The following is a 22,037-nucleotide window of genomic DNA, read 5'->3' on the forward strand; positions in this document are numbered from 1 at the left end:
CCCCCCTTCTGGCCAGCTCCACCCCCTTCCCCTCCTTCTGTGGTGCCCCATCCCCTTCCCCTCCCTCTGTGGCACACTGCCAGGCCCAGCTGAGCGGCGGCCACTTGCCACCCTGGGCTCAGCTGAGCGGCGCTCCCGCCAGGGGAGCACTCGGCGGCAAGCATCCGTTTAGAGTCCGCGCTGCACCCCTCCCCCCTTGCCAGGACTGCTTCCTGCCCCCTCCTCCCGTCCAGCTCCACAGCCCCCGATCCTCCCCCCAGCGTTGCTTCCCACCCCCTCTACCTGCCAGCCAGCCCCACGGCTCCCTGGACACCGCCCACCAGCGCTGCTTCCCTCCCCCCTTCCTCTGGGCCCCTCCCATCCTCCGCTCCAGCCCCACAGCACCTGATCCCCCCCATCTCTGCTTCCCACCCTCTTCTGGCCAGCCCCCCTCCTTCCCCTCCGTCCGTGGTACCCTGCCCCCCCTTCCCCTCCCTCCATGGCATGCTGTGGTGCTCCTGCCGGGCCCAGATGAGCGGTGCTCAGCTGGGCCCTGGCAGGGAGCAAGTGGCAGCTGGAGGGGAAAATGGGGGGGAAGGAGCCGGAGGAAGGGAGGAGGGAAGCAGCGCTGGGGGGGGGGGGAGTGTCCGGGGGGGCCATGGGGCTGGCCGAACTGCCACGGAAGGAGGGAAGGGGGGCGGGGCGCTGACGTATACAGCCAGGGGGCATGGCCATGTACGTCAGCGTTATAGACTCACAGACAATGGGTACTATATATACGATGTGGATGGATTATATTAACATTTATTATAAGCATTTTCTATTTCCACTCGTTTTAAATTTTCACATGGGAATGTCTGACAATAATCGCGTAATGACCATAGATATTGAAATTCAAACACTTAAAGCTTTCTAATAGTTTTAAAGCAGATTGTCAACATCATATCACACAAAGAAAATATCCTTAAATCAAACTGTAATTCTCAAGCAGCATTTTTCTTTCTTGCCTATCTGTAAGTTTTATTATTATTGGGGAAAATATTTTTTGTCAGTTTATGGAACATGTATTCAGAGTAACATTTACCCTCATTCACTAATAAAAATCAAATACTCCCTAACCTAGTTCTATTAATTTGCATTCTTCAGTTGTCTTGGTTGTAATGAAATGTTACAACATGAACTGGGTGTATAAACAAATGTACAGCCACTGTCCAGAAATAGAAAATATTATAATTTGAGGGAGAAATTATCTGTTGTTCATGTGTTATATAATTACAGTGCGATATGTTTGTTATAATTACTGAGCTGTGTCCTTTGCTTTAGGGTGATTCTGGAGGTCCATTGGCCTGTGTAGGAAAGGGAAATCGATGGTATCTTGCTGGTATTGTCAGCTGGGGTGAAGGATGTGCTCGACGTAACCGCCCTGGTGTATATACAAAGGTGACAGAGCTTTATGATTGGATTCGTCAGTACACAAACTGATGTGCTTAGAAGAAAACAGGAGACATCATTTTTACTGGAGTAATCCATGAAATACATGTTTTATAATGAGATAAGGAAACTAGATGTTTGTGCTGAAGTTTATGTTTATATATATATTTTTTAAGACATAAAAATTGGTAATTAACATCTCTGCATGTTGCAGAAGCAGTTTGAATGGAAAGTAACTGTTTCTCCATGGACTCATCTTCATTTTCTTCGTCACCAAAAATGGACAAACAGGGTTGGATGAAATAATGATGGATTGGAACCTTGAGCCAAAGTCCAACCAAAGCTTGTTGGATACTTGGATAATTCCTCTCCAGCCCTAGCATACATAAATATGTATATACATGCACACTTTATGCAGTGTGTTTGGGTTTCAAATGGGATCAAGGGTGGTCTTTTCATATCTGGTCAAAATACATACACTACAAGTCAGGGTGGTATGCAAAAGTGGGTTAAAAGTTTTTGGTCACAGTGCTGCTATGGAGAACTGCTTCCTCCTGTATTGTGTTTTATAGGAGCCCTCAGGTTGCTCTATCTTAATACAGATTTGATAGTCAGGAGAGGCCAAAAACATAGCTCAGGTTTGTGATGTAGGCACTCGCATTCTGGTAGCCAAGTGCCCTTTCTTTGTTAAGCTTACTAGCAGAGAGGGTGTTTGGCATTCAAGATCAAAGATAACACTAAGCTGCCATGGCCCTTCCATTTTCATGATCCTCTCTGGGCCGGTAAAGACAAACATAAGATCAAATTCCATCAGTAGTGTAGCACAAGTCAGTCACATTGAACCTGAAGTTCAGACCCTAATCATTCCAGGACTGAAATACCATTGTTGGTGTCTTCAGAGGGATAGTATTTTAGAACAGGAAAAAATCCTGAGTGTATTAAGAAGAGCTCGGTTCAGTTAAAGGAAGATGGTGAGAGAATTTTTTTTCTTTCTGGTCCGAACGAAAACCTACATGCTCAAGCTCCCTTGCCACTATCAAATGTTACACTATATAACCTCAGTATAGTCTCATGAGCTGACAGGGGGGCTGACAGTCTTCCGAGGCCCCTTGGCGTGGTGATGGCAGTGGCCCAGCTCCATGCTTCCAGGCAGGGCAGGGCCTCGGGCAGAAGTGGGGTGCTGGGGCAGCCAGCCCTCAGCACCCCCTGGATTGTGCCAACCCTCCTACCAGCTCTTAGTGCCGCCTGGAGCATGTTTTCTGACACCGCAGCAGCGGTTTAAAGGACCTGGGCTCTGGCTGCTGCCTCAGAAGTGTGAGCTGGGAGCCCTGGGCACTTTTGAATTGCTGGGCTCTGAGGCAGTTAACTGCTCTGTCCCCTTCCCCCGTCGGCGGGCTTGTTGCTGACTACTATGGTATTAGCCTTATTCAAATTAACTCTTGTGGATATGAGACACTAATAAGAGGCTTATCATGAATTATCTCTTACACAGAGAGAGACAGGAGCTTTACTGCATGATATTTGAAACCCCAAAGATTAGAGTACATTTTAATAAGAATCTGTACTTTTGGATAGTATATGTTGCAGTCAAAACAGCTTGAAGTACACCTGGATCTACAGTAGTTGTTACTCTGTAATTATTCTATCTGCTCAGGTTGATGGTACATAAAACCTCGGAGGCCCTCGCAGTGTATCGGGTATACACTGGGAGGCAAGGCTGAAAGTGATTCAATACACTGGGAGGCTAGCCCTGATTTATCCTAATAACCTCTCAGATACTTGGAGAAAATGCAAGGGGAATTTTACTAGCTTAGAGGAAAGGTTGCAAATGCTCTTGGTTCAGTGGCTTCAACAGTGGGAAAAAATGTGGTTCTTATTTGGGCTTACTAAATGGCTTTTCAGGCAAAGTGTTTAGGGTACGTTCTCCAGTGCAGTTCCTTATTAAATGCTAATAGGACTGTCTAGTTGTCCAGGCCAGGATCAGGGAGTAGTGTGACTTATTAGAACCCCTTTACGCTGGTTCCCTGCCCAGTCTCTGCCGCATCCAGAGCCTGGCTGCAACATCTGGTCATCACACCCTGCTCCATATATGGTTTCCCAGATCCAGCTGTGGCCTGCTCTGCAGAGGGAAGCTGCCAGGCAATGGTGTTCAGGCAGCTTCCCTGCTGCTTCTTCCCTACTATGCGGTTGTCACTTCCCCAAGTACCAGATTATTTGCTGCTTCATTGTCTCTCATAGTTGCTGCCACTTCTCCCTATTGGCCAGTGGGAAGGGATGAATCTCAATGTCCATCCCAGAGAGTCCTAGATTGGGAAGGGGAGAGTTGATAGAAATGGTCGTTTCCTGCTCTGCAGATTGATCACAAGGGTTTTTCCTCCTCTCAGTAGATAGACCCAGACTGAGCCTTCCATAGTTGTCTAGAGGATTGAAGCAAATGTATCATTAAAATTAATGGAACGTATGTCAATATCTTGTTGTTTTAGGTTTTCAGACCTGAGGTAACATGATATGGTAGTTGACGACTTGGATTCCAGTCCCTGCCCTGCTTAAAAACACACGCATGGTTGGGTGATATGAACATGCCCCTCACAGTGCAGCCAGCTCTTGTGATTTTTTTTTTTTTTTTTGGTCATGCGTGATGGGATTTTGGCTGGGATGGAGCCAGTCTTACAGATGCAAGTAGCTCAAGCCCTCTAGTATATTTTGAGCCTTCTGAGTGACTACTCTTCCCCAGGAGGTGGGCAAAGGGAGTGGGCAGCCAACCAGAGCTTCTGAAGGCAGTGCGCTGTTTCCTCCTCCTTCATCCCCTCTGTGGCAACCCAAAGCCATTCTGATAAGAGGTCATGGGGAGGAGGGAGCAGAAAGGCAAGTTCAAGGCTATTCCACTGCTTTTCTTCCCTTCCTTCTGCAGCACCTGGCATTGGGGCATGTAAAATGTGAACGGGGTGGGGAGGCTGAAGCTTTCCCTCCAACCTGAAAGTGGCAAGGGGTACCCCTTTGAAGCCACCCCACCCTTGGGTGAGGGTGATGAAGAACCCACAGAGGAACAGAGCAATGGCTGGGTTGAACTTAAGAGCAAAGTCTGCCAGGGATACAACTGGTATCAACTGAGGGAACAGATGTGATTCAGAGGCTGGGGGCAGAATGAATTACTGAGCAGGGCTTGGGCTGATACGAGGATAAGAGTTCCTGCAGCAGCAGTCACAATCAGCTTACGTAACACATTTAGGAAAGTGGGTAAGGTAATTGTGAAACTCCCTGTCTCGTTTTTTCTCATGCTCTTGTTCTTGAAAGTGTGTGTGGGGGCAGGGGAGTAGTCAAAGACTGAAACCATTATGCAATCTTTTTTAAAATTCCTCATATTTTGACTCCGTCTAATTATTTGTAATCTCTCCTGAGATTGGCAATATTACCTTCATTTATTTTTAACTCACTGTCTGACTCATTGTACAGTATGTCGGGGGAAGGCATTCTGTAAATTACATGTAGGTACAGGAATGAATTTTATTATTGTCCGCATGTTACATCATTCTTGTATTTAAGACTCATTTTTAAATATAATTATCTCAGTAAAGTGTGTGATGCTAATTCCAATTTTTATTGAATGTAAAATCACTATCCTAACCTCTAAATATATTAAAATTCTAAAAGTATTTGACTAATGTATTTTTTTCTTGAATTTTCATTCACTTTTTCCTTTTTAATAAAATGGGATGACTATTTACTAGTTTGACAGGACTGCTGAAATGAAGTAATGCGCTCAGAACTGCAGTCACAGCCTTTAAGCTGTAGATGAGTTCAAATCAATGGATTTAAATAAAGTGAAATTGAGAGGTACTTAACCTTCCAAACCTTGAGTTTGTTTTTACTCCATATATTGATAAGACTGTGAATATTTTCACCACAGAAGGACATTGCATTCCTACCGTTTCAGTTTAGATATGACTCTTGGCCACAAAGTTCAGATCCAGTTCTCAAAATTACATACGAGGGTGTGGCTTCAACACCAGGGTTTTAGTTCAGCCCATTACATATAGAGTGTGTGTGAATGTACAGTATGTGTGTGAGAGGGAGAAGCAACCATCAAGTACAGATCTGGGTGCAGACTTTAGAAGCTAGTGCATTGGCAAACTCTGGCCTTGAAAGGTAATTGAAACTGGAATGCTATTTTCATTAGGCTTACACAAGGTTAATGATTGCAAATCTTAACAACAGAAAGTGTACTGTTGACTTTTCCTACTTTTCTAGGAACTGGTGGATTAAGAGCAAAAGGAGCTCAGATCCCATCAGGAATATTTTGAGACCTTTCCAGGAGATGCTGGGTTAGGTGATAGCTACATGAAACAAAGCCATGACCCTGGGTTCTAGAGTTTAAGGATACTTCAGACCTGAACTTGAATGCTCAGACTTACTTTGTCTACTAAACTTTTTGGTTTCTTTTCTTTGGAAGAAGTGCTGCATAAATATAAGCTTGCTTTGGTTCCTTTGTATTTTGCAGGTATGGTGTTACATACGTGTCCTGTAATTCTAGTTAGACCAGTGACAAGGATATTGCTTGTTTGCCTTGACTGAAAACACTGTTTTCTCTTCTGAGATGAAGATAATTACTTCCTCTGCTGACTTTGTTCCTTCTGCAACCACCATGTTGCCTCAGGTTCACTTAGTTGCTTGTGTTGGTGAAGGGCTGGTGTAGTAACGTAACCAAACTGGAAAATCTAGTATGACACAGCCTGAGAATAAACACTTAGGTTTCAAAAGTCTTAAGCAAATCAGTACTTCTCTCTCATTCAATTTTTTTTTCAGAGGATACACTCCCAGTCCGCTCCCAGCTCCATGGGATTTCCCTTGTTTACTCAAGTTGCTGAGACAGTTTGCTTGTAAGTTATGCTGACCCTGGTTGCTGACATCTCAAACCTTGTCCCTGGCCTGTCATCAACATTATAACAGCAGAAACAAGAAAGAAGGGAGAAGTCTCGATTTTTGCCTTAAAGTCAAAATTTCTTTCAGAAGTGGAAGTTATGAATGGTGGTGTTCCTGACCATGAATATCAGGTTATTGAATTACAGGAGGAGAGAGGACTTGAGGAGGAAAATGAAGCAGACAATAATAAGATACCTCTTAACCCTGAAGCATCTGTAGCAAATAAGGTAAGACTCACATTCATTCACTTTGTGTTCATTAGCATGTTACATAAACATTACACAGTAACTGAAATAACTGAGGAGCATTTTGGTGGAGTAAGTTGCTTTTACTGTAAAATTTATTTAGATTTTTTTGTTGACTTAAAGTTAAATGTCAAAAACACAAAGATAAAAATCAGATTTATTTCCCTCTGCTGTTCATGACAGCTGATTGAAATAGGGTATTTAAAATCTAACTAATTTACCATTTTAATTTGTTTGTTCGTTAGCATTTGTAATTTTTGTTAGTTTTGCTTTCACTTTATCATGCTGATTGCAATGTATGAATTGCAGTCACTAAAAAGGGATGTTGGAATCCAAATTAAAAGGTTTTTCATTTATAAAAGAATTTAAAATGCCAGGAAAACACTACTGCTAATATTAGGATTTGTTTCCTTTTTAAAAACGTTGTCCTTTTCCACAATCTAAACTTTGGACCAAAACTACTTAGTGCTTCTTCTTCTCTACAAGTGTGTAGTATGAGCAAAAGAAGTAATAGCGGATATAAATTCTCTATCCTAGGGTATTAACATCAGGTGACAATATCCCTCTCCTGGGATTGTGAGTTTCTTTAACTTGGCTAAAATGAGAATAGAGCTGTTAATAATAATGCCCATGCTCGTAATTTGCAATGTGCTAATGATGATTAATGTGTGTGTTGAACACGTTACACATACATACCGTAAGATTACTCCTAGTCAAAGAGCTTAGTCTAAACACATGAAAAGAAGTACCTTCTCCATTCTACTGATGTAGAATTCAGACACAGTAAGAAAGGCCACAAAGGAAGCTTCTGGTGGAGCTTTCTAAATTGAATCCAGCATCCTAAAACCCAGTCTAGGGATTTACCCACCTGACTCCTGTGGTTAATTTTTGTGTAGATATGTACATCTCTGTCTGCACTGGCGAATCAGGCATTTAGCTATCAAAATGATCAAAAGTGTGATTGAAAATTGTTTCGAACACAGTTACTCTCCCTTTCTTTTACTCCAGGCTCCTACTGCACAGAAATCAACACTACTACACAGATCAAAGTGTCGGTAAAATTATTCATTGTTTTCAGTAGCTACATTTCCTCCTTCATCATTGACATAGGGTTTTCTTACCTAAGTAAAGAGGGTTCAGTGGTAGGTAGGAATCAGAGATTTGAGTGCGAATTTTACATCAGATCAGGTGACACTTCTTTTAACAGAGACAGTATTCTGTAATGGTCTGAGCACAAGGCTGCAAACCTCAGTTGAAATCCAGGCTTTCATATCTGTGCCCTTTGGCAAGTATCTGCCTCAGTTTCTTTTGCCCATTAAATGGGTATTGTGCCTCCTGACTTCATAAGAGTGTTGTGAGAAATCATTTAATACACTAATATCAAGCATTAAATTATAAGCTAGACACTCCCTGATTCTTCTTTTAATCATAAAATTCCTATTAATTTCACTGTAAATCTCGTGTTTCAGTAGCACAACTCAGGCAGCTCTTGTTCCCCATCTCTGAGTTGGGGGAACCAGCATGGCTGGCAGGTATTGTAAGTAGGGGAAAGCATTGCCTTCTCAAACTGCCTCACCAAAAATAGTACATCCTACGTGTGCACCTTACTCACTATTCTCCTTTGCTCACTTCCTGCAACCTGTCCCCAAAAGTGAAAACCTATCTGGACTTTAAAAAAAAAAACTTTCAGACATCAACACCTTAACATTCGTGATGCTCTAGTTAACAAAAGTGATTTCTACCTCATCTCCTAACAACCCCCTCAAAATTTCTTTCTACTATTTACTGTGAGTGTTTGCATATAAGGGGTATGTGGACTGAAAATTAAAAACTTCATAGGTATGAATGTTTTTGTAAACTTCTCTATAAATACGTCTGGTTTAGAGAGATAGCAAACTGTGTAGCTTGAGGAATCTATACACTTGCTAAACAAAATGATTTGGTTCAAGAAACTTTGAAGCTATGGTGTAATCAAGTATAATATTTAGTTTTGATTCAAGAGTAGGAAGTTTATAAGTGTTTCAGGCTGCCAGTCTGCATGCAGAAATTCCACATTATATACCTAATAAAACTCCATACATAAATTTAATCTCCTTGAATTGTATATCATTAGGAAGATGTTACCCAAGCACTATGACACACACACGATTTTCCTTGGAATTCTGTGACATGGATTGGCAGTGCTACAAAAACAATGTCTTGCATAATTTATTTCACTCAGATGACCCATAGCACTGAGAGGTCGAGTTAAAACAAGAGATGTAAATACCTCTTCTCTTACCTACATTTAACCTCGTTACACACAACTCAGGCAGCTCTTGTTCCCCATCTCTGAGTTGGGGGAACCAGCATGGCTGACAAATATCGTAGGTAGGGGAAAGCATTGCCTTCTCAAACTGCCTCACCCAGCCCTGCCCATGCTCCACCGGAGTCCTCCAAACCTACACCCCAAGCCTGCTGTTGTGATGCCAGAGACTGGGGCAGACAAGTTAGGGTTCTGCTGCTTGTCCTCCCAGCATTGGGACTACTTTGGCTGCGGCTGCCTTTCTGGTCAGGGTTCCGTGCATCAGGGCTCTAGCCCCTGTGCCATGACTGCTGTCTGTCTCTCCAGACCTTCAGAGTTTGGGCAGGCTGAGGCCGCACTGCTTCCTGAATCTCTGGGACTCTGAAGCTGGGGGGAGGCTGGGGCCTACACTGATATGCAACTGAATAAGGAAAAGGAATCACACATGATTTTCATAAATAGTATATTTTTCCAGTTCTTCGCACTACCAACAGAGGACCAAACTGCACACCTTGAAAGCTCCATCAATCTCCATTACGCAGGTTATAAGGTCTGCAAGATCTAACCTCCCTGTTGACTTCTGTGAACCCATCATAAGACTCTCAGGTCTTATGCTTTTTTGCACCAGTTAAAATGGCTCAAAAAACCTGGCTCTTGTCTAGATGTAGATTTGCATCAAGTTAATTAAACTGGGTTAGTGAAACTGGTGAAAATCCCATGTGTGAAGAGACTCTGATTTAAGTGGTGGCTTATTTTGGTTTAGCTTAAACCCACTCCTAATTGATTTAAACATAGTGAAAGTAAGAGTGGTTGGTTGAAATTTCAATAAGTGAGTTCACGCATCTTTTTGCAGCAGTTTTGCTGAATCCGTTTGAAGTTACAGTTTAAACTCAAGAGGTGCAACTGCCTAGAGTCAAATGTTTGCAAATTCTATATTTCCAAGGGAAAACTTATTTGATAATCAACCAAATTGTATGCAGCCACTTGGTGTCTCATTGAGTTAACATACTATTGATACAGTCTTCATTTATCAGAGCAGATGAGTATCAAAAGCAGGCAAGGTTTTACTAGTAGCTCTATCACTTTGTGACCATAAGGTAAGTCAGTTTACCGACTGATATTAATTATAACTAACGTTAGTTTATTTAAAGTGATATATCCTAATGCTTCTGAAAGTATTTTGAATACTTGAATGAAAAGCACAGTAAAAATGCAGTATCTTGTCAAAGCATTATTCTCTTGTCTCTCTCTATTTATAGACTAAGTAATCTAAAAACATCTGAAGAGAAGCTTGCTTTTTTTTTTCTAGCCTATTTTCTTAATAGACGGTTCCTTCCATTCTTTTTCTGACCAGGGGAAAGCTTCTGACTGGAGATCTTGTGGTGACATAATAATTTGGAAATGTAAACTGTGGATGGTTATATCTTCAATTTTCCTAGGACTCCTTCTAGTGATTATTATGAGCTTAATTCTTTATTCAGGTATGTACTTTACTTTTGATAACGTGTGTCTCACAGACTAAATGAACTCTGTGGTACCCTTCATTTTCATGCAGCTGCCTGTCTGGAGTTTGGCTGTTGCGTTTTGTCATGGTTTATAGAAAGTGCAGGGTTCAGCAGTCGGGTATTCAGTGGATTTGAGGAATTGTCTTCATGGGCATGTTGTGTCTGGTACTGATTTTCAGTTAAGGCATTCAGAGTCCTTAAGGCTGATGCTCATATATTTAAATATATTAATCTTCTTTCTGTTTAAATTATATCTGCTTGGTAGCTTGCCATAGAGATAATTGCTGCTTGAAGCCAATGGCAACATGTCCACTGATTTGAATAGAGGAATGCCGAGGTTGTTAATATAATAATAAAGTCTAGACAAGAGATGCTCAAACCATGATACTCTGGGCTTTCTCTTACGCTAAGATTCTCTGGTGGCCAGCTCCACAACCTGAATCCATTTCTTCCCTATGGCAGTTGCAGAGCATGATTTGATCAGAAAATAATACTAAGATGGGGTCAAAGAGAAGATGAAAATCATGTCTGCACTCATGCAATGGGTGCAGCATTGTTTATATCCTGATAGCTTGTATTGGGGCAATTTATTAGCTCTGCTTGGAGGTCAGCCTTCCTAATAATAATCAGAGTGGTACTTGCACAACCAAATGCTCAAACTTCTTCAGGTAACTTGCATGTTGCTCTTGTGACCCTTTGTGCTTCCTACCCCTCTGGTTTTCACTGTGGCTTGACTTTCATTTAAGAAACAGTTGACAAAGCAGTCACGGAGGCTGCATAGAGACATAAGTTCCCTTGAGTTCAGCCACTCAAAATGTCCCTGGAAATAGGTTGGGGCTACAAATGACAGGAAATATTTTGTCGGAGCACTAACCAATATATTGTCACTCTGACTGTGTCAGTTTAACTGCCCCTATGGCACTGGAGCTGCTCAGAGAGCTGCTCGTTGGATAATGATGAACTTTTTCTAGCAGTCAAGTGGAGTGTCATCTTATGTGTGTTAAATTTCAGTGGTTTACACCGATGAAGATGAATACTGGGATCATGAATCAGTATCAAGTGGAAATTACCGCAATTTTTCTGGAACACTAAAAATAAAGTGTGCTACTCAACTGGATTCTTCTGAAGCTCTTACTAACAGGGTAATTATGATAGCGCTTTCATTTAACTGGTCCTGACCACAATGCTTATTGGATGTTTGCTTTCGTTAATTTATACTGATATTGAACTTTCATTCATGCTATTTGCTTGGGGCAAATGTTCTCAATTTTATCTCTGCGATGAATAATTGAATCAAAAAATTTGAATGATAGTTGGGAATCATATATATATATATATATATATATATATATATATATAGTAGCCCTGTGTCTGAGAGTCTGTAATGCTGAAATGCTGGCGGTTCCCTCTGGGGGGCGCTGTTGCCTGAAATGCTGGCTGTTCCCTCTGGGCAGCCCATGCTGCATGGGAAGTGTGGGGCCGAAACGGCTGCTTGTGCCGCTTGTTCTTCGCGGCGGCCCGGCTGAGCGGTGCAGAAGTCAGCCGAGTGCCACGGTGGGAGGCGAAGGGGGGTGGGGCAGTGATGTGTGGTGTGACAGTGGCTCCAGGCCCCTCCCGCTCACCGTGAACATCACCGCCCTGCCCCCCTTCACCTTGCACCGTGGCACTCGACTGACTTCTGCACTGCTCAGCCAGGCTGCTGCCTGGGAGTAAGTGGCGTAAGCGACCGTTTGAGCTCTGCGCTCCCCATGCAGCACAGGAATGTGGAGCTCAAACAGGCGTTTGGGCTCTGCGGTCCCCCGAGTGAGAGGCAGGAGGGGGAGGAGAGATGGAGAGAGAGGCAGGAGGTGGAGGAGAGCGGCAGTAAGAGGAGGAGGAAGGGAGAGAGAGAGAGAGAGAGAGAGAGAGAGACACAGAGCGAGAGACCAGAGGCTCAGGAGTGTAATCCGATGTGGAGGAGAGACTTGAAAATCCTGTCTTATGACGGGCTAATTGGCTAGCTGTTTCAGAAGAGTAGCCCAGTGTCTGAGGGTCTGTAACGCTGAAATGCTGGCTGTTCCCTCTGGGCGGCCCGTGCTGCATGTGGAGTGCAGGGCCCAAACGGCTGCTTGTGCCGCTTGCTCACCCGTGGTGGCCCGGCAGAGCGGCGCAGAAGTCAACCAAGCGCCACGGCAGAAGGGGAAAGGGGGTGGGGCATGGCCATGTACGTCACCGTCTTGCCTCCCTTCGCCTCCTGCCGGGGCGCTCGGCTGACTTCTGCATTGCTCAGCCAGGTCACCACGGGGAAGCCCATATGGCAACCCCGCAGCAGCCCAGCTGAGCGGTGCAGAAGTCAGCCAAGCGCCATGGTGGGAGACGAAGGGGGGCGAGGCGGTGACGTGCGGCATGACAGCGGCTCCAGACCCCACCCCCTGGCCATGAACGTCACTGCCCCCCTTCGCCTCCCACTGTGGCACTCGGCTGACTTCTGCACCGCTCAGCCAGGCCGCCAAATGGGAGCAAATGGTGCAAGCGACCGTTTGGACTCCGCGGTCCCCTGAGTGAGAGGCAGGAGGGGGAGGAGAAGAGCAAGAGAGAGACACGGGGAGAGAGAGGCAGGAGGCAAAGAAGAGCTGAGAGAGAGGGGGGGAGGTAGTAGGAGAAGGAGAGAGAGCGAGAGAGACAGACTGGAGGCTCAGGAGAGAAAACCAACGAGGAGGAGAGACCTGAAAATCCCGTCTTATGACGGGCTAATTGGCTAGTTGTTTCAGAATACTTTACTAGGCACTCAAAAAGGCACAAGGCCTATGATTTGAGGAAGAAGGCCATACTGGTTAAAAATAAGGATGCAAAAGAGTTGTCGATTTAGTTGACTACCCGATAAACCTGGGCTTATGGTTAGCACATAAGTAAGGACAAGAAGGAGTTTTTTTAGACTATTAAGAACAAAAGAATCCGAACATGGATATTGATCTGTTACTACAGGTTGAACCTCTCTAGTCTGGTACCCTTGGGACCTGACTGGTGCTGAACCACATGAAGCCAATGTTGTCTAGCAGCATTACTAACACTTCCACTGCTTACTGGACTCTTAGAAGACATTTAGGGGTGAATAAGAGTTAAATAACAGCATTCTTTCCATTCCACTAGTATCTTGGGTAAATGGCAGCTACTAAAATTAGACACTTTTAAAGTCAGCATGTCCAGGTAACTTGCACCCAAGAGTTTTAAAAGAGCTGGCTAAGGTGCTCACAGAACCATTGATATTTGTTTGTTTGTTTTTTTTTGTTTTTTTTTGTTTTTTGTAAATCTTGGAACACCGGGAGGAAGTTTCAAAAGACTGAAATAAAGCTGCTAGTATGCCACTCTTTAAAAAGGGTAAACAGTACAACCCAATTAAATGTAGACCTGTCAGTCTGACGTTTAAACTATTTCAGTTTTTTTATGAGATTACAAATATACTTGACCATGATCATAGTGTTGATGTAATGTGCTTAGACTTAGGCCCCATGCTAGTCAAACATTTTTATTAATGAATGAAGGAAAACACAAAATCATAACTGATTAAGATTTGCAAGTGACACAAAAATTGAGAGAGTGGTAAATAATGAAGAGGGCAAGTCACTGATTCAGAATGATCTGTATTGCTTGGTAAGTGGGGTGGAAGCAGGTGATTTGAGTTTTATTATGAATAAATATAAACGTATCCATCTAGGAACAAAGAATTCAGGCCATATTAGACAGTTGAGAGATGTTCTATCTTGGGAAGCAATGATTCCAAAAAAGTTTAGGGGGTTACAGTAAATAATCAGCTGATCATGTGCTTCCAAAGTGCAACTCGCTGGCCAAAAGGCTACTTTGATCCTTGGGTGCGTGAACAGGAGAATGTAATGTAAGAGTGGAGATGTTATTTTTATTTTCTGTATATGGAACGGATGGGATTGCTGCTGGAATAGTATATCCAATTCTGATACCCACAGTTCAAGGAAGATATTGAGAAATATGAGAGGGTTCAGGGAAGAGCCATGAGAATGTGCATTGTCTATACTGAATCCCTCCATCATGTCAAGGCAACACAGTGATCATCCTACACATAGGTTTACTTGACTGTCTGGCTCACTGAGAATCTATTTATTGTCAATGGTATCTCAGTAGGATATGCACAACTTTCCACACTACGCTACTTTTCTGAGAGGTTTCCTAGGCAATAATGATTTTCCTACCTAAGCTCTCACTGGTAGTCTCTAGTTCAACCCATATAGCTAGGAAGAGGCAACTCCTGGGGAGGGACACAAGTGCTTAACCAGCCATGTGAAACTCCCCTTCCTCCTTGCACATGTGGCTCCTCTCCTGTACCACCCCTAGCCTGTGGGAGGTCCATCTCTAAGAAGATGAAGGGTCTGGGTCTATTCAACACTTAGATGCAGCCACTACATGAACTAGAAAGGCAACATGGACTTTGAGTGCCTGTAATATGGAGACAACTTTCAAATCTGGTTGCCTACCACCACATATGACCATGCTGCCAAGGTGACCCAGTGTTTGGAGTCAGTGATAAATAACAGCTGGTTGAATTCCTGTCCAATAACTATGTCCTTGCTTGCCGTGCAAAACACTCTCAACCTCCTCATCACCTAGCTCAACTAGTTTTGAATTTTGTTACACGTCAGAGACTGAGCAGGCTTATTGAAAGGTCAGCAAAGCTTTAGAGCCAACCTCAATTGGTGAATTGTTTTGCATCAAAATAAAGTAAAATTAAGTTGAAACGTTTGGTATTTTTTAGCTAACACTATAGCGTGGTCTGTTGACATCCTGCTGAACCATGAGCTTTGAGTTTCCTTATCTTAGCTGGTTGCTATATATTTACTCTACAAATTTTCTATTCTATTCCCTATTCAGCATGGATAGAGCACAGCCTCAGACTTGCTCTTTCAGGTACTTTTTGCACCTCCCTCAATCAGGACTCTCTCGTCCGGCAACATCCGAGGTCTGGCAGGACCACAGTCATTGCTGAATGAGAGAGCCCCAGAACAGGATGGCCAGCAGCTGAAAGCTGCAGGGGCAAGGCAAGATTGGTGGTAACGGGGTCGGGCATCAGCAGCCCAAAAGTGGTAGTGGGGCAGGGGCAGCCGGGCAACCCAGCTGGGTCCGAGGCAGCTTGTGCTTGCTGACCCAACAGTGGGGTTTTGCTGTGGCAACCTGACGGGGGCTGCATGCCAGTCCGGCAGTAAAGACAGAGTCACAACAGACCCGCAGGAAGCCCGTTTGGAGCTGTGGCAGTGGAGCCAAGGCTGAGGCAACCCAGCTAGGGCCACGACAGGTTGACATCCCAATCGGGGCCATGTACTAGCTGGCGTTGGGGCTGATGCCTCAGCAGCGGGGCCAGGGCTGCATGCTGCAGCACTGACTGGAGCAGCAGTTATGGCAATAGGGCTGGGCAAGCCGTTCCACCCAGCCAGCAGAAGTGCCGTAGGAGCCAGAGGTGGGGAGGGGTGGCAGGCTAAGGAGGCTGGTGGCAGAGGACCTCCTGTGGTCCAACAAACTCCCTCATCTGGGACCGCTCGGGTCCGGAGGATGCCAGTTCAGGGAGGTCCAACCTGTATTGTAATCCCAGAAGGCTTGAGAAATAGGATGAGTTTTACCTAGCAGGCCTGCCATTATTTATTGCTGTCAAAGTGGTGGCATCACCTACTTTTCTATCCTAATTTTTAGTTCAGTCAACAAAAAGGAAAAGTAGAGACTATTAAGGTCCTACTCTAAGATAAATCCCTAGTGATCCTTCCGGATGAACTAAGAAGTATTTTGCATATTTTAAAATAAACTAAGTTGGCACAGAGAAAATAAATTGAAATCCCAATGACAACAAAATTATTTTTACTATTAGATTTTAAAATAAAACAAGTCCCTTGTGTATATATTTGCCAGGGCTTGACCTCGAGGTTCCATACACTCTCCAATTCTGAAAACTTAAATTACCCAATTTTCTTTTACTGGTGTTGGAAGGCATGGCATGAAATAAATATTTCATTTTCTCTTCAAGCTAATAGATGTCTACAGTTCATCTCCAGCCCTGGGGCGCTATTTTACCTTTGCTCAAGTGGATCCCTTCAGGTAGGAAATTAATGGAAGAATTTTGTCTTTTAAGTATTTCTTTAGCAGAATTGAATCCATCACACAGATAAACAAAACATTCTAAAACTCTAAAATACTCCTTCTCAGGAGAAAAACCACTACAATCAGTAAAGTTATGTTTCCACCAAAGCTAAATCTTATTACGTTTGTAAAGGATAAGTTGCCTACCAATGGAACGTGTTGTTGAAGATTTCTGTATACTAACATATTGTCCAGACGCTCAATCCTTTATGGTCTTAATTGCAAACTTGTTGAAATGGGAAAACTGGAATTGTTTCAGCATAACTTTGTTTAAATATATGTGTTTGGCCCAGATATTTCCAGGGTATGTAGGTATTCTTGCACTCAGTGCTGCAATATCAAACTAATTTAGGAGTCTAAATCTCATTTTCTGAAACTCTTTAGGCACTTTGGATTTTAGGCAAAAGGGCCTTTTGGTACCTAAATCCTTTTTGAAAATGTAATTTCAGGTCCTACATCAGTTATGCATGCAATGAGCACAGCATTGCCTCAATACCTTTTTTTAAAATCAGGTCACAGTGCCCAAAAGCCTGGTAGCTGTTTTGAAAATGAGATGCATGTGCTGTAAAAAAACGTAGACAACATAGACACACAAAAACCAGGAATAAAATTGCACTTGATTTCCATTTTCTATGCAACATGTTCAGAGTAGGAGGAATCGATGATGAGCAAAGTAGCAGCATTTTGAATAGATTGAAAAGAGAAGGGGTGAGGGTTGGAGGTTCAGGTTACATTAGTGAAGGTATTGGACAGCTAAACCATGGAAAGAAATTTAGCAATGGAAGAATGAAAGGAAGGGATTGGACAGATTTTGGTTGTGGTACAGAGTAAGCAGTAGCAGTACTTTCTGAAAATGGCAAGAGAAAGCAGCAGTCATGGGAGATGGAAGAAGACACGGGAGCTGTCAATGTCTATATGGCACTGGAAGAAGACTGAGGACTTAGGATGAGTTTGACGGCAGTGTTTTAACACTTTCCCTGAACAGAGGAGATTTGAATAGGAATTGCGAGGTAGATTGTAGAATTGTCCACCTAGAGATGGGCATGGAAAGTGTGGAAAGAGGTAGAGTTACTTACTGAAAGAGGGGAGAAGTGAAGAAGATGTGGTATGGGGATGCCAAGAGAGAATACATAAGATGACAATAAAAGGATTAAAAAATAGGAAGTTAGGAGAACATGGATTTGCAAATACCGTGATCAATAGCACGAAAGACAGGGTACAGCTGAAAGCTGAGAGAACGGAGAAAAGCCCTCTTAGGTTCAGCTAGGGGGTCATTAATGATCTTGGTTTGATTCTTTCTTAGGGTTACACTGAGTGAGGATGGTTATGGTGAAATATCACAGAGAGGTGCATGCTAAGGCAATATTCTTTATAAACTGAATCTTGTGATCCTTTTGGGATAAAAGGGAAAAAAGTGTGTGTGTGTGTGTGTGTGTGTGTGTGTGTGTGTGTGTGTGTGTGTGTGTGTGTGTGTAGAGAGAAAGAAAGAGAGAGAAAATAATGTAGTGATTTCAGCAGTGAATCATACAATTGACTCCTGAATTGCATTCCAATTCAGAGGTTTACTCAATCAGCTCTAGAAGTTGGATTAGAAACACTGGCTGGCTTGTTGTCAGATACTGCTAGATTGAAGATCGGATAATAAGTTACCAGGAAGGCAGTTGTGTCTGTGGGCTATTATGTAAAATAAAGGTGTCATGTTACAGCAGCATTCTTGGTATTACCATATTTGGATTACAGTAGGACTCTGCTCACAATAATGGACATAGGGAGATTTTTATCATCTAACTGCCTGTTTGTATTTTTTGAAAGTCTTCCCCATGTTCTATCTAGATTACATGTACAACTTTTATAAGTGTCAACAGTAATTGCTCTTGAGGAACGAAGAGGGGCAGCATAGTAGTCTACGTGTGCCATTCTTTTTAATGTTTTCTCTTTAGGCCATGTTTTTTTTAAAAAAAACTAAATGCTAAAGTTCAAAAGAAAGATGATGCTAAAATCATTCTGTGCTTCTTCCTGCTAAGGCCTGTTTCTTTTTCAGTGACGAAAATGCCACTGCAGTCTACAAGCTGGTGTTCTCCTTACCACTGGCACCTGATGAGCTCCTGAAATACACATTGAGTGCAGAATTCGTGATGAATGTCTTACGACAAAATATTTATGACCAGGAAGATTCCTATGATCAGGAAGAATCAGAATGTACTCAGCTAAGGCTTGACCCAGCTTTTCTCACACTCAGTTGTAAGCATCATATATAATAGAATGAGTCTCTAGAAAAAGAATATGTTCTTTAAAATGAAGGAAGTATTTATGGAAGGACAGTGAAACTTACCAATTAATATATTTGTGCTCATAGAAGTACTAGTAATATTCTTAAATAGCAACATTCAGTGTTCATAACATTGTCCGACTCCATACTTAATGTAAATGTACAATTTTAAATATTTTTATTCAGTGCTAGATGGAGTAGATACAGAAACAGTTGTAAAAAAAGATCATTGTGCTTCACCAGCCTGCCCTATCTAGCTTTTCATAGTATTTCAATTCCAGCCAGGTAAAGAGCAGTATATTTTTAATACTGGTTACAGAAGGTTTTTATCATCTATCAGTAATGAAGACTTCGTTAGATTTCCTAATATAGATTCTTCTTTCGGGCGCTTGTAAAAGAGCGTTAAATCCGTAATGGAAAAGTCAGGAGTAGCTGTTAGGTTACATACTGTGCTTTTTACTTAAGGATCAAGAAGAAAATAGTTCGTTACAAAGAAATGAATCTGATTCCCTCACCCTGTAAGCAAGTAATGTGCCAGAATAATATTACTTTGTATGTACATAGGGGCAGGGTAGAGCTAGGGGCAATTGTCTGTTATGATCAGGGGGTTTTAAAAAAAACTGTGAGTATGGATTTTCTTCCTCCTTCCCCTCAGTAAGCTATACTCTGGCTTATGGAAATGCATTAGATGGTTATCCCATTTTCAAAATGTCAAAGTATACATACCAGCCTTTGTCTTAAAGTTCGACTGAAGACCTAGAGTTGGGAGTTTTTTCTTCCTTAATCTAAGCACTGCAAACAGTACTGTGTTGTAAAAAGACTCTAAAAATACTTCTCAGAAAGGAAATACAAACCAGACTCTGAAAACATTTTGGTCTATTTGGATGTGCTTTAGACCCTTTCTCTATTTTTTCCTAACAAGGTCATAAAGCCTCAAACCACTAGTTCCTTTGGTCTGGATGTCTCAAAGGAGAAAGTTCAATACCCAAATCTCACTTAAAGTAGTTGGGCACCCTTGCATGCTTTCAAAAATCTCAGATTAAATCATTCCAAATAACATGTGTAAAGAAGCCTCGCACATTAGTTGCAAGAGTCCAGCTGTCTAAGCATGGGACAGAAATCCAACAATTTGTGCTGTAATTTTAGATCTCACATTGCATACTTCATTTTTCATATAGTAAGGGAGTGAATGGGGAAAAACACAAAATAGTTAAGAAATGTGTGTTGAAATAGTTTAGCATTGCATTTTAATTATTTTTTATAATGTCTTGTTTTGTGTTTCAGAGTAATAGCGGAAAGACTCCTAGGTTATCACAGCTGTTTGAAGACATGGGCTTCCTGTGTCTATTGACAGCCCCGAAGAAGGAGAATTAACTTCATTATTTTTGAAACATTTCTGAAAAAATACGGCTGTATTGTGAACACTTGATGCAATGCAAGAATATATGTAGCAAATGTGATCTATTTATCACCCCTGTTTTCACTTGGAATGCAGCAGTCTCCTTCATCACTGCAGTCCTGATGCCCACTCTACCTTGTCCAATCCACATGAAGCTCTGTTGTCAAAAATCATGTAACTTACCTGATGCTGATCATGTTCATTTGCTTTTGCAACCCTGCCATTGGTTTTACATTGCCTTTATTAACTGAACCCAGACCTTTTTCTTTCCTCCAAAACCCTCCATAATCTAGCCCTTTTCTAACACTCCGCTCTTCCCAATCTCCTGCCAGTCACATTCTCCTCTTTGCTCATGACAAGTTATCCATGCCGTTGCTCCCTTGCTTTTTGTTTCCCATATTCCCCTTCTGACTTCTCTCGTGCTGACTGAGTCTACCATACTTCATCTCTCAACCTGAAATCTCTCCAAAAACCCATTTCTTGCAAACTGTACCCACTTAAATACTTGACTATTTTCCTGATATTTTAAATGGCCTTCAAACACTTGCATTAGTCTCTTCCAGATACTTCTTTCTTGTTCTCTTGTTCATCCTTCCCCTTTGCTCTCCCTCCCTGTGGAGACATCTGCTCCTGTTTCTTGTCTTTAATTTAGATCAACTGTATGCACTTTTGGAGCAGGGATGTCGTCTTTACTGGTATAGTAAAGTGCCAAGCACACTTACGATGCTGTATTATTGTTCCAGGGTCTAGCCCTATAAAAACTTATGCACATGTATTTCCACTCCATTCCATGGAATTATTGACATGAGTAAAGTAAACTTAGGACTCCTGTACCCCAAAGGTATGTAGGATAAATGTGCTCTTCTGTGACATATTCCAGTCTAATGTTTTAGGATTTGTTCATGGGTCAATATAGCTGTTTACTAGCTGTTAGTTTAATTGTTAGATTGATAAATATTTGACACAACTATGTTTTAAAACTTCTTTGAGTCCATATCCTGATTGTCTGCAGGAGTGAGGAAATACTCACCAATATTCTACACACAGGCACCATATGTGACTGGAGTTGCGAGGGGGGGTGTTGGCCTTCAGAATGAGCCAACAATTGTAACCAGTATTTTCAAAGCACTGGACTGAATTGGCCAGTACTCAGCTCAGGCAAATTCCTTGCTTCTAAGCATGTCACATTAGTAATGAAAGTAATACTGCATTTGCAAATGGCAGAAAAATTAAGGAGAAACTTAACTATGAATTTTATAACTTGTGTGGGCTGAAGAGAGAACTTCACCATTATACGATGGAAGTGCAACTTCCTGGAATGCATTATTCTCAGTTTTGAAGTTCAGAGATTTATACTGAAATGTGAATTTTAATATATTTTTACACAAAGATTCATCTTAGAAAACATTATGGCATTACAGTAGGAGATATGTATATGGGAAATAATTACTGTTTTTTAAATATCTGTAAACTATATTTTAGAAAACGACTAAACTTCATCTTATGCATTAAATTATTTTTGTGATACTATTTTACATGTGTTTTAGTTGTTGTTTTCTCAGTTTTAGGCCTTGGTCTGGTGACCTTGGAGCTGAAAGATGACCATAAAGCTAGAACAGTGCAAAACTTTTGTAACCAAACCTGCCATGATACAAAATGTAAGCTAGGTCAATTTAGGCAAGTGAGCTAGGTTAACAGGATAAATAAGCCAATCACCTGATTCTCTTATTTGTCACATAGCTATTGCCAATGCCACATTGGTGTATACAGTTCAGCCATGTTTCCTTACTTGGTATCAATTCTCTTTTTTAATGTGACCAATTTTTGATGCACTAATATGGAATTTGTGCCTTTAGAACCATGGTCTGTGCCA

At 42.2% G+C, this 22,037-nt stretch overlaps 2 protein-coding genes across 4 annotated transcripts in view; both read left to right on the top strand.

Moving 5' to 3' along the window:
* Nucleotides 1-4,986, top strand: part of LOC102460566 (suppressor of tumorigenicity 14 protein homolog) — a 36,796-nt gene extending 31,810 nt beyond the window's left edge. The window contains exon 17 of the mRNA XM_089775869.1: nucleotides 1,303-4,986. Within this exon, the coding sequence (XP_089631995.1) occupies nucleotides 1,303-1,461 (159 nt within the window). The 3' untranslated portion in view covers nucleotides 1,462-4,986. The remainder of the gene's footprint in view (nucleotides 1-1,302) is intronic.
* Nucleotides 4,987-5,491: 505 nt separating this feature from the next.
* On the top strand, nucleotides 5,492-21,688 carry C1H3orf52 (chromosome 1 C3orf52 homolog). Of its 3 annotated transcripts, XM_075908566.2 has the most exons (7): nucleotides 5,492-5,556; nucleotides 6,214-6,287; nucleotides 6,418-6,557; nucleotides 10,214-10,340; nucleotides 11,376-11,506; nucleotides 16,384-16,454; nucleotides 18,538-18,754. In XM_075908566.2, exons 3-7 carry the CDS (start codon nucleotides 6,429-6,431, stop codon nucleotides 18,752-18,754), a joined length of 675 nt encoding a protein of 224 aa, XP_075764681.2. In that variant the 5' UTR covers nucleotides 5,492-5,556; nucleotides 6,214-6,287; nucleotides 6,418-6,428. The 3 variants fall into 3 exon arrangements, with proteins under 3 accessions (XP_075764681.2, XP_089629249.1, XP_089629254.1); XM_089773128.1 differs by lacking the exons at nucleotides 5,492-5,556; nucleotides 6,214-6,287 and adding an exon at nucleotides 20,050-21,688 and having other exon boundaries at nucleotides 6,425-6,557; nucleotides 18,538-18,737; XM_089773123.1 differs by lacking the exon at nucleotides 5,492-5,556 and having other exon boundaries at nucleotides 5,566-6,557.
* The last annotated feature ends 349 nt before the right edge of the window (nucleotides 21,689-22,037 follow it).

The sequence above is a fragment of the Pelodiscus sinensis genome, chromosome 1 (assembly GCF_052426305.1).
Source record: "Pelodiscus sinensis isolate ZL-2025 chromosome 1, ASM5242630v1, whole genome shotgun sequence".
Taxonomy (NCBI): Eukaryota; Metazoa; Chordata; order Testudines; family Trionychidae; genus Pelodiscus; species Pelodiscus sinensis.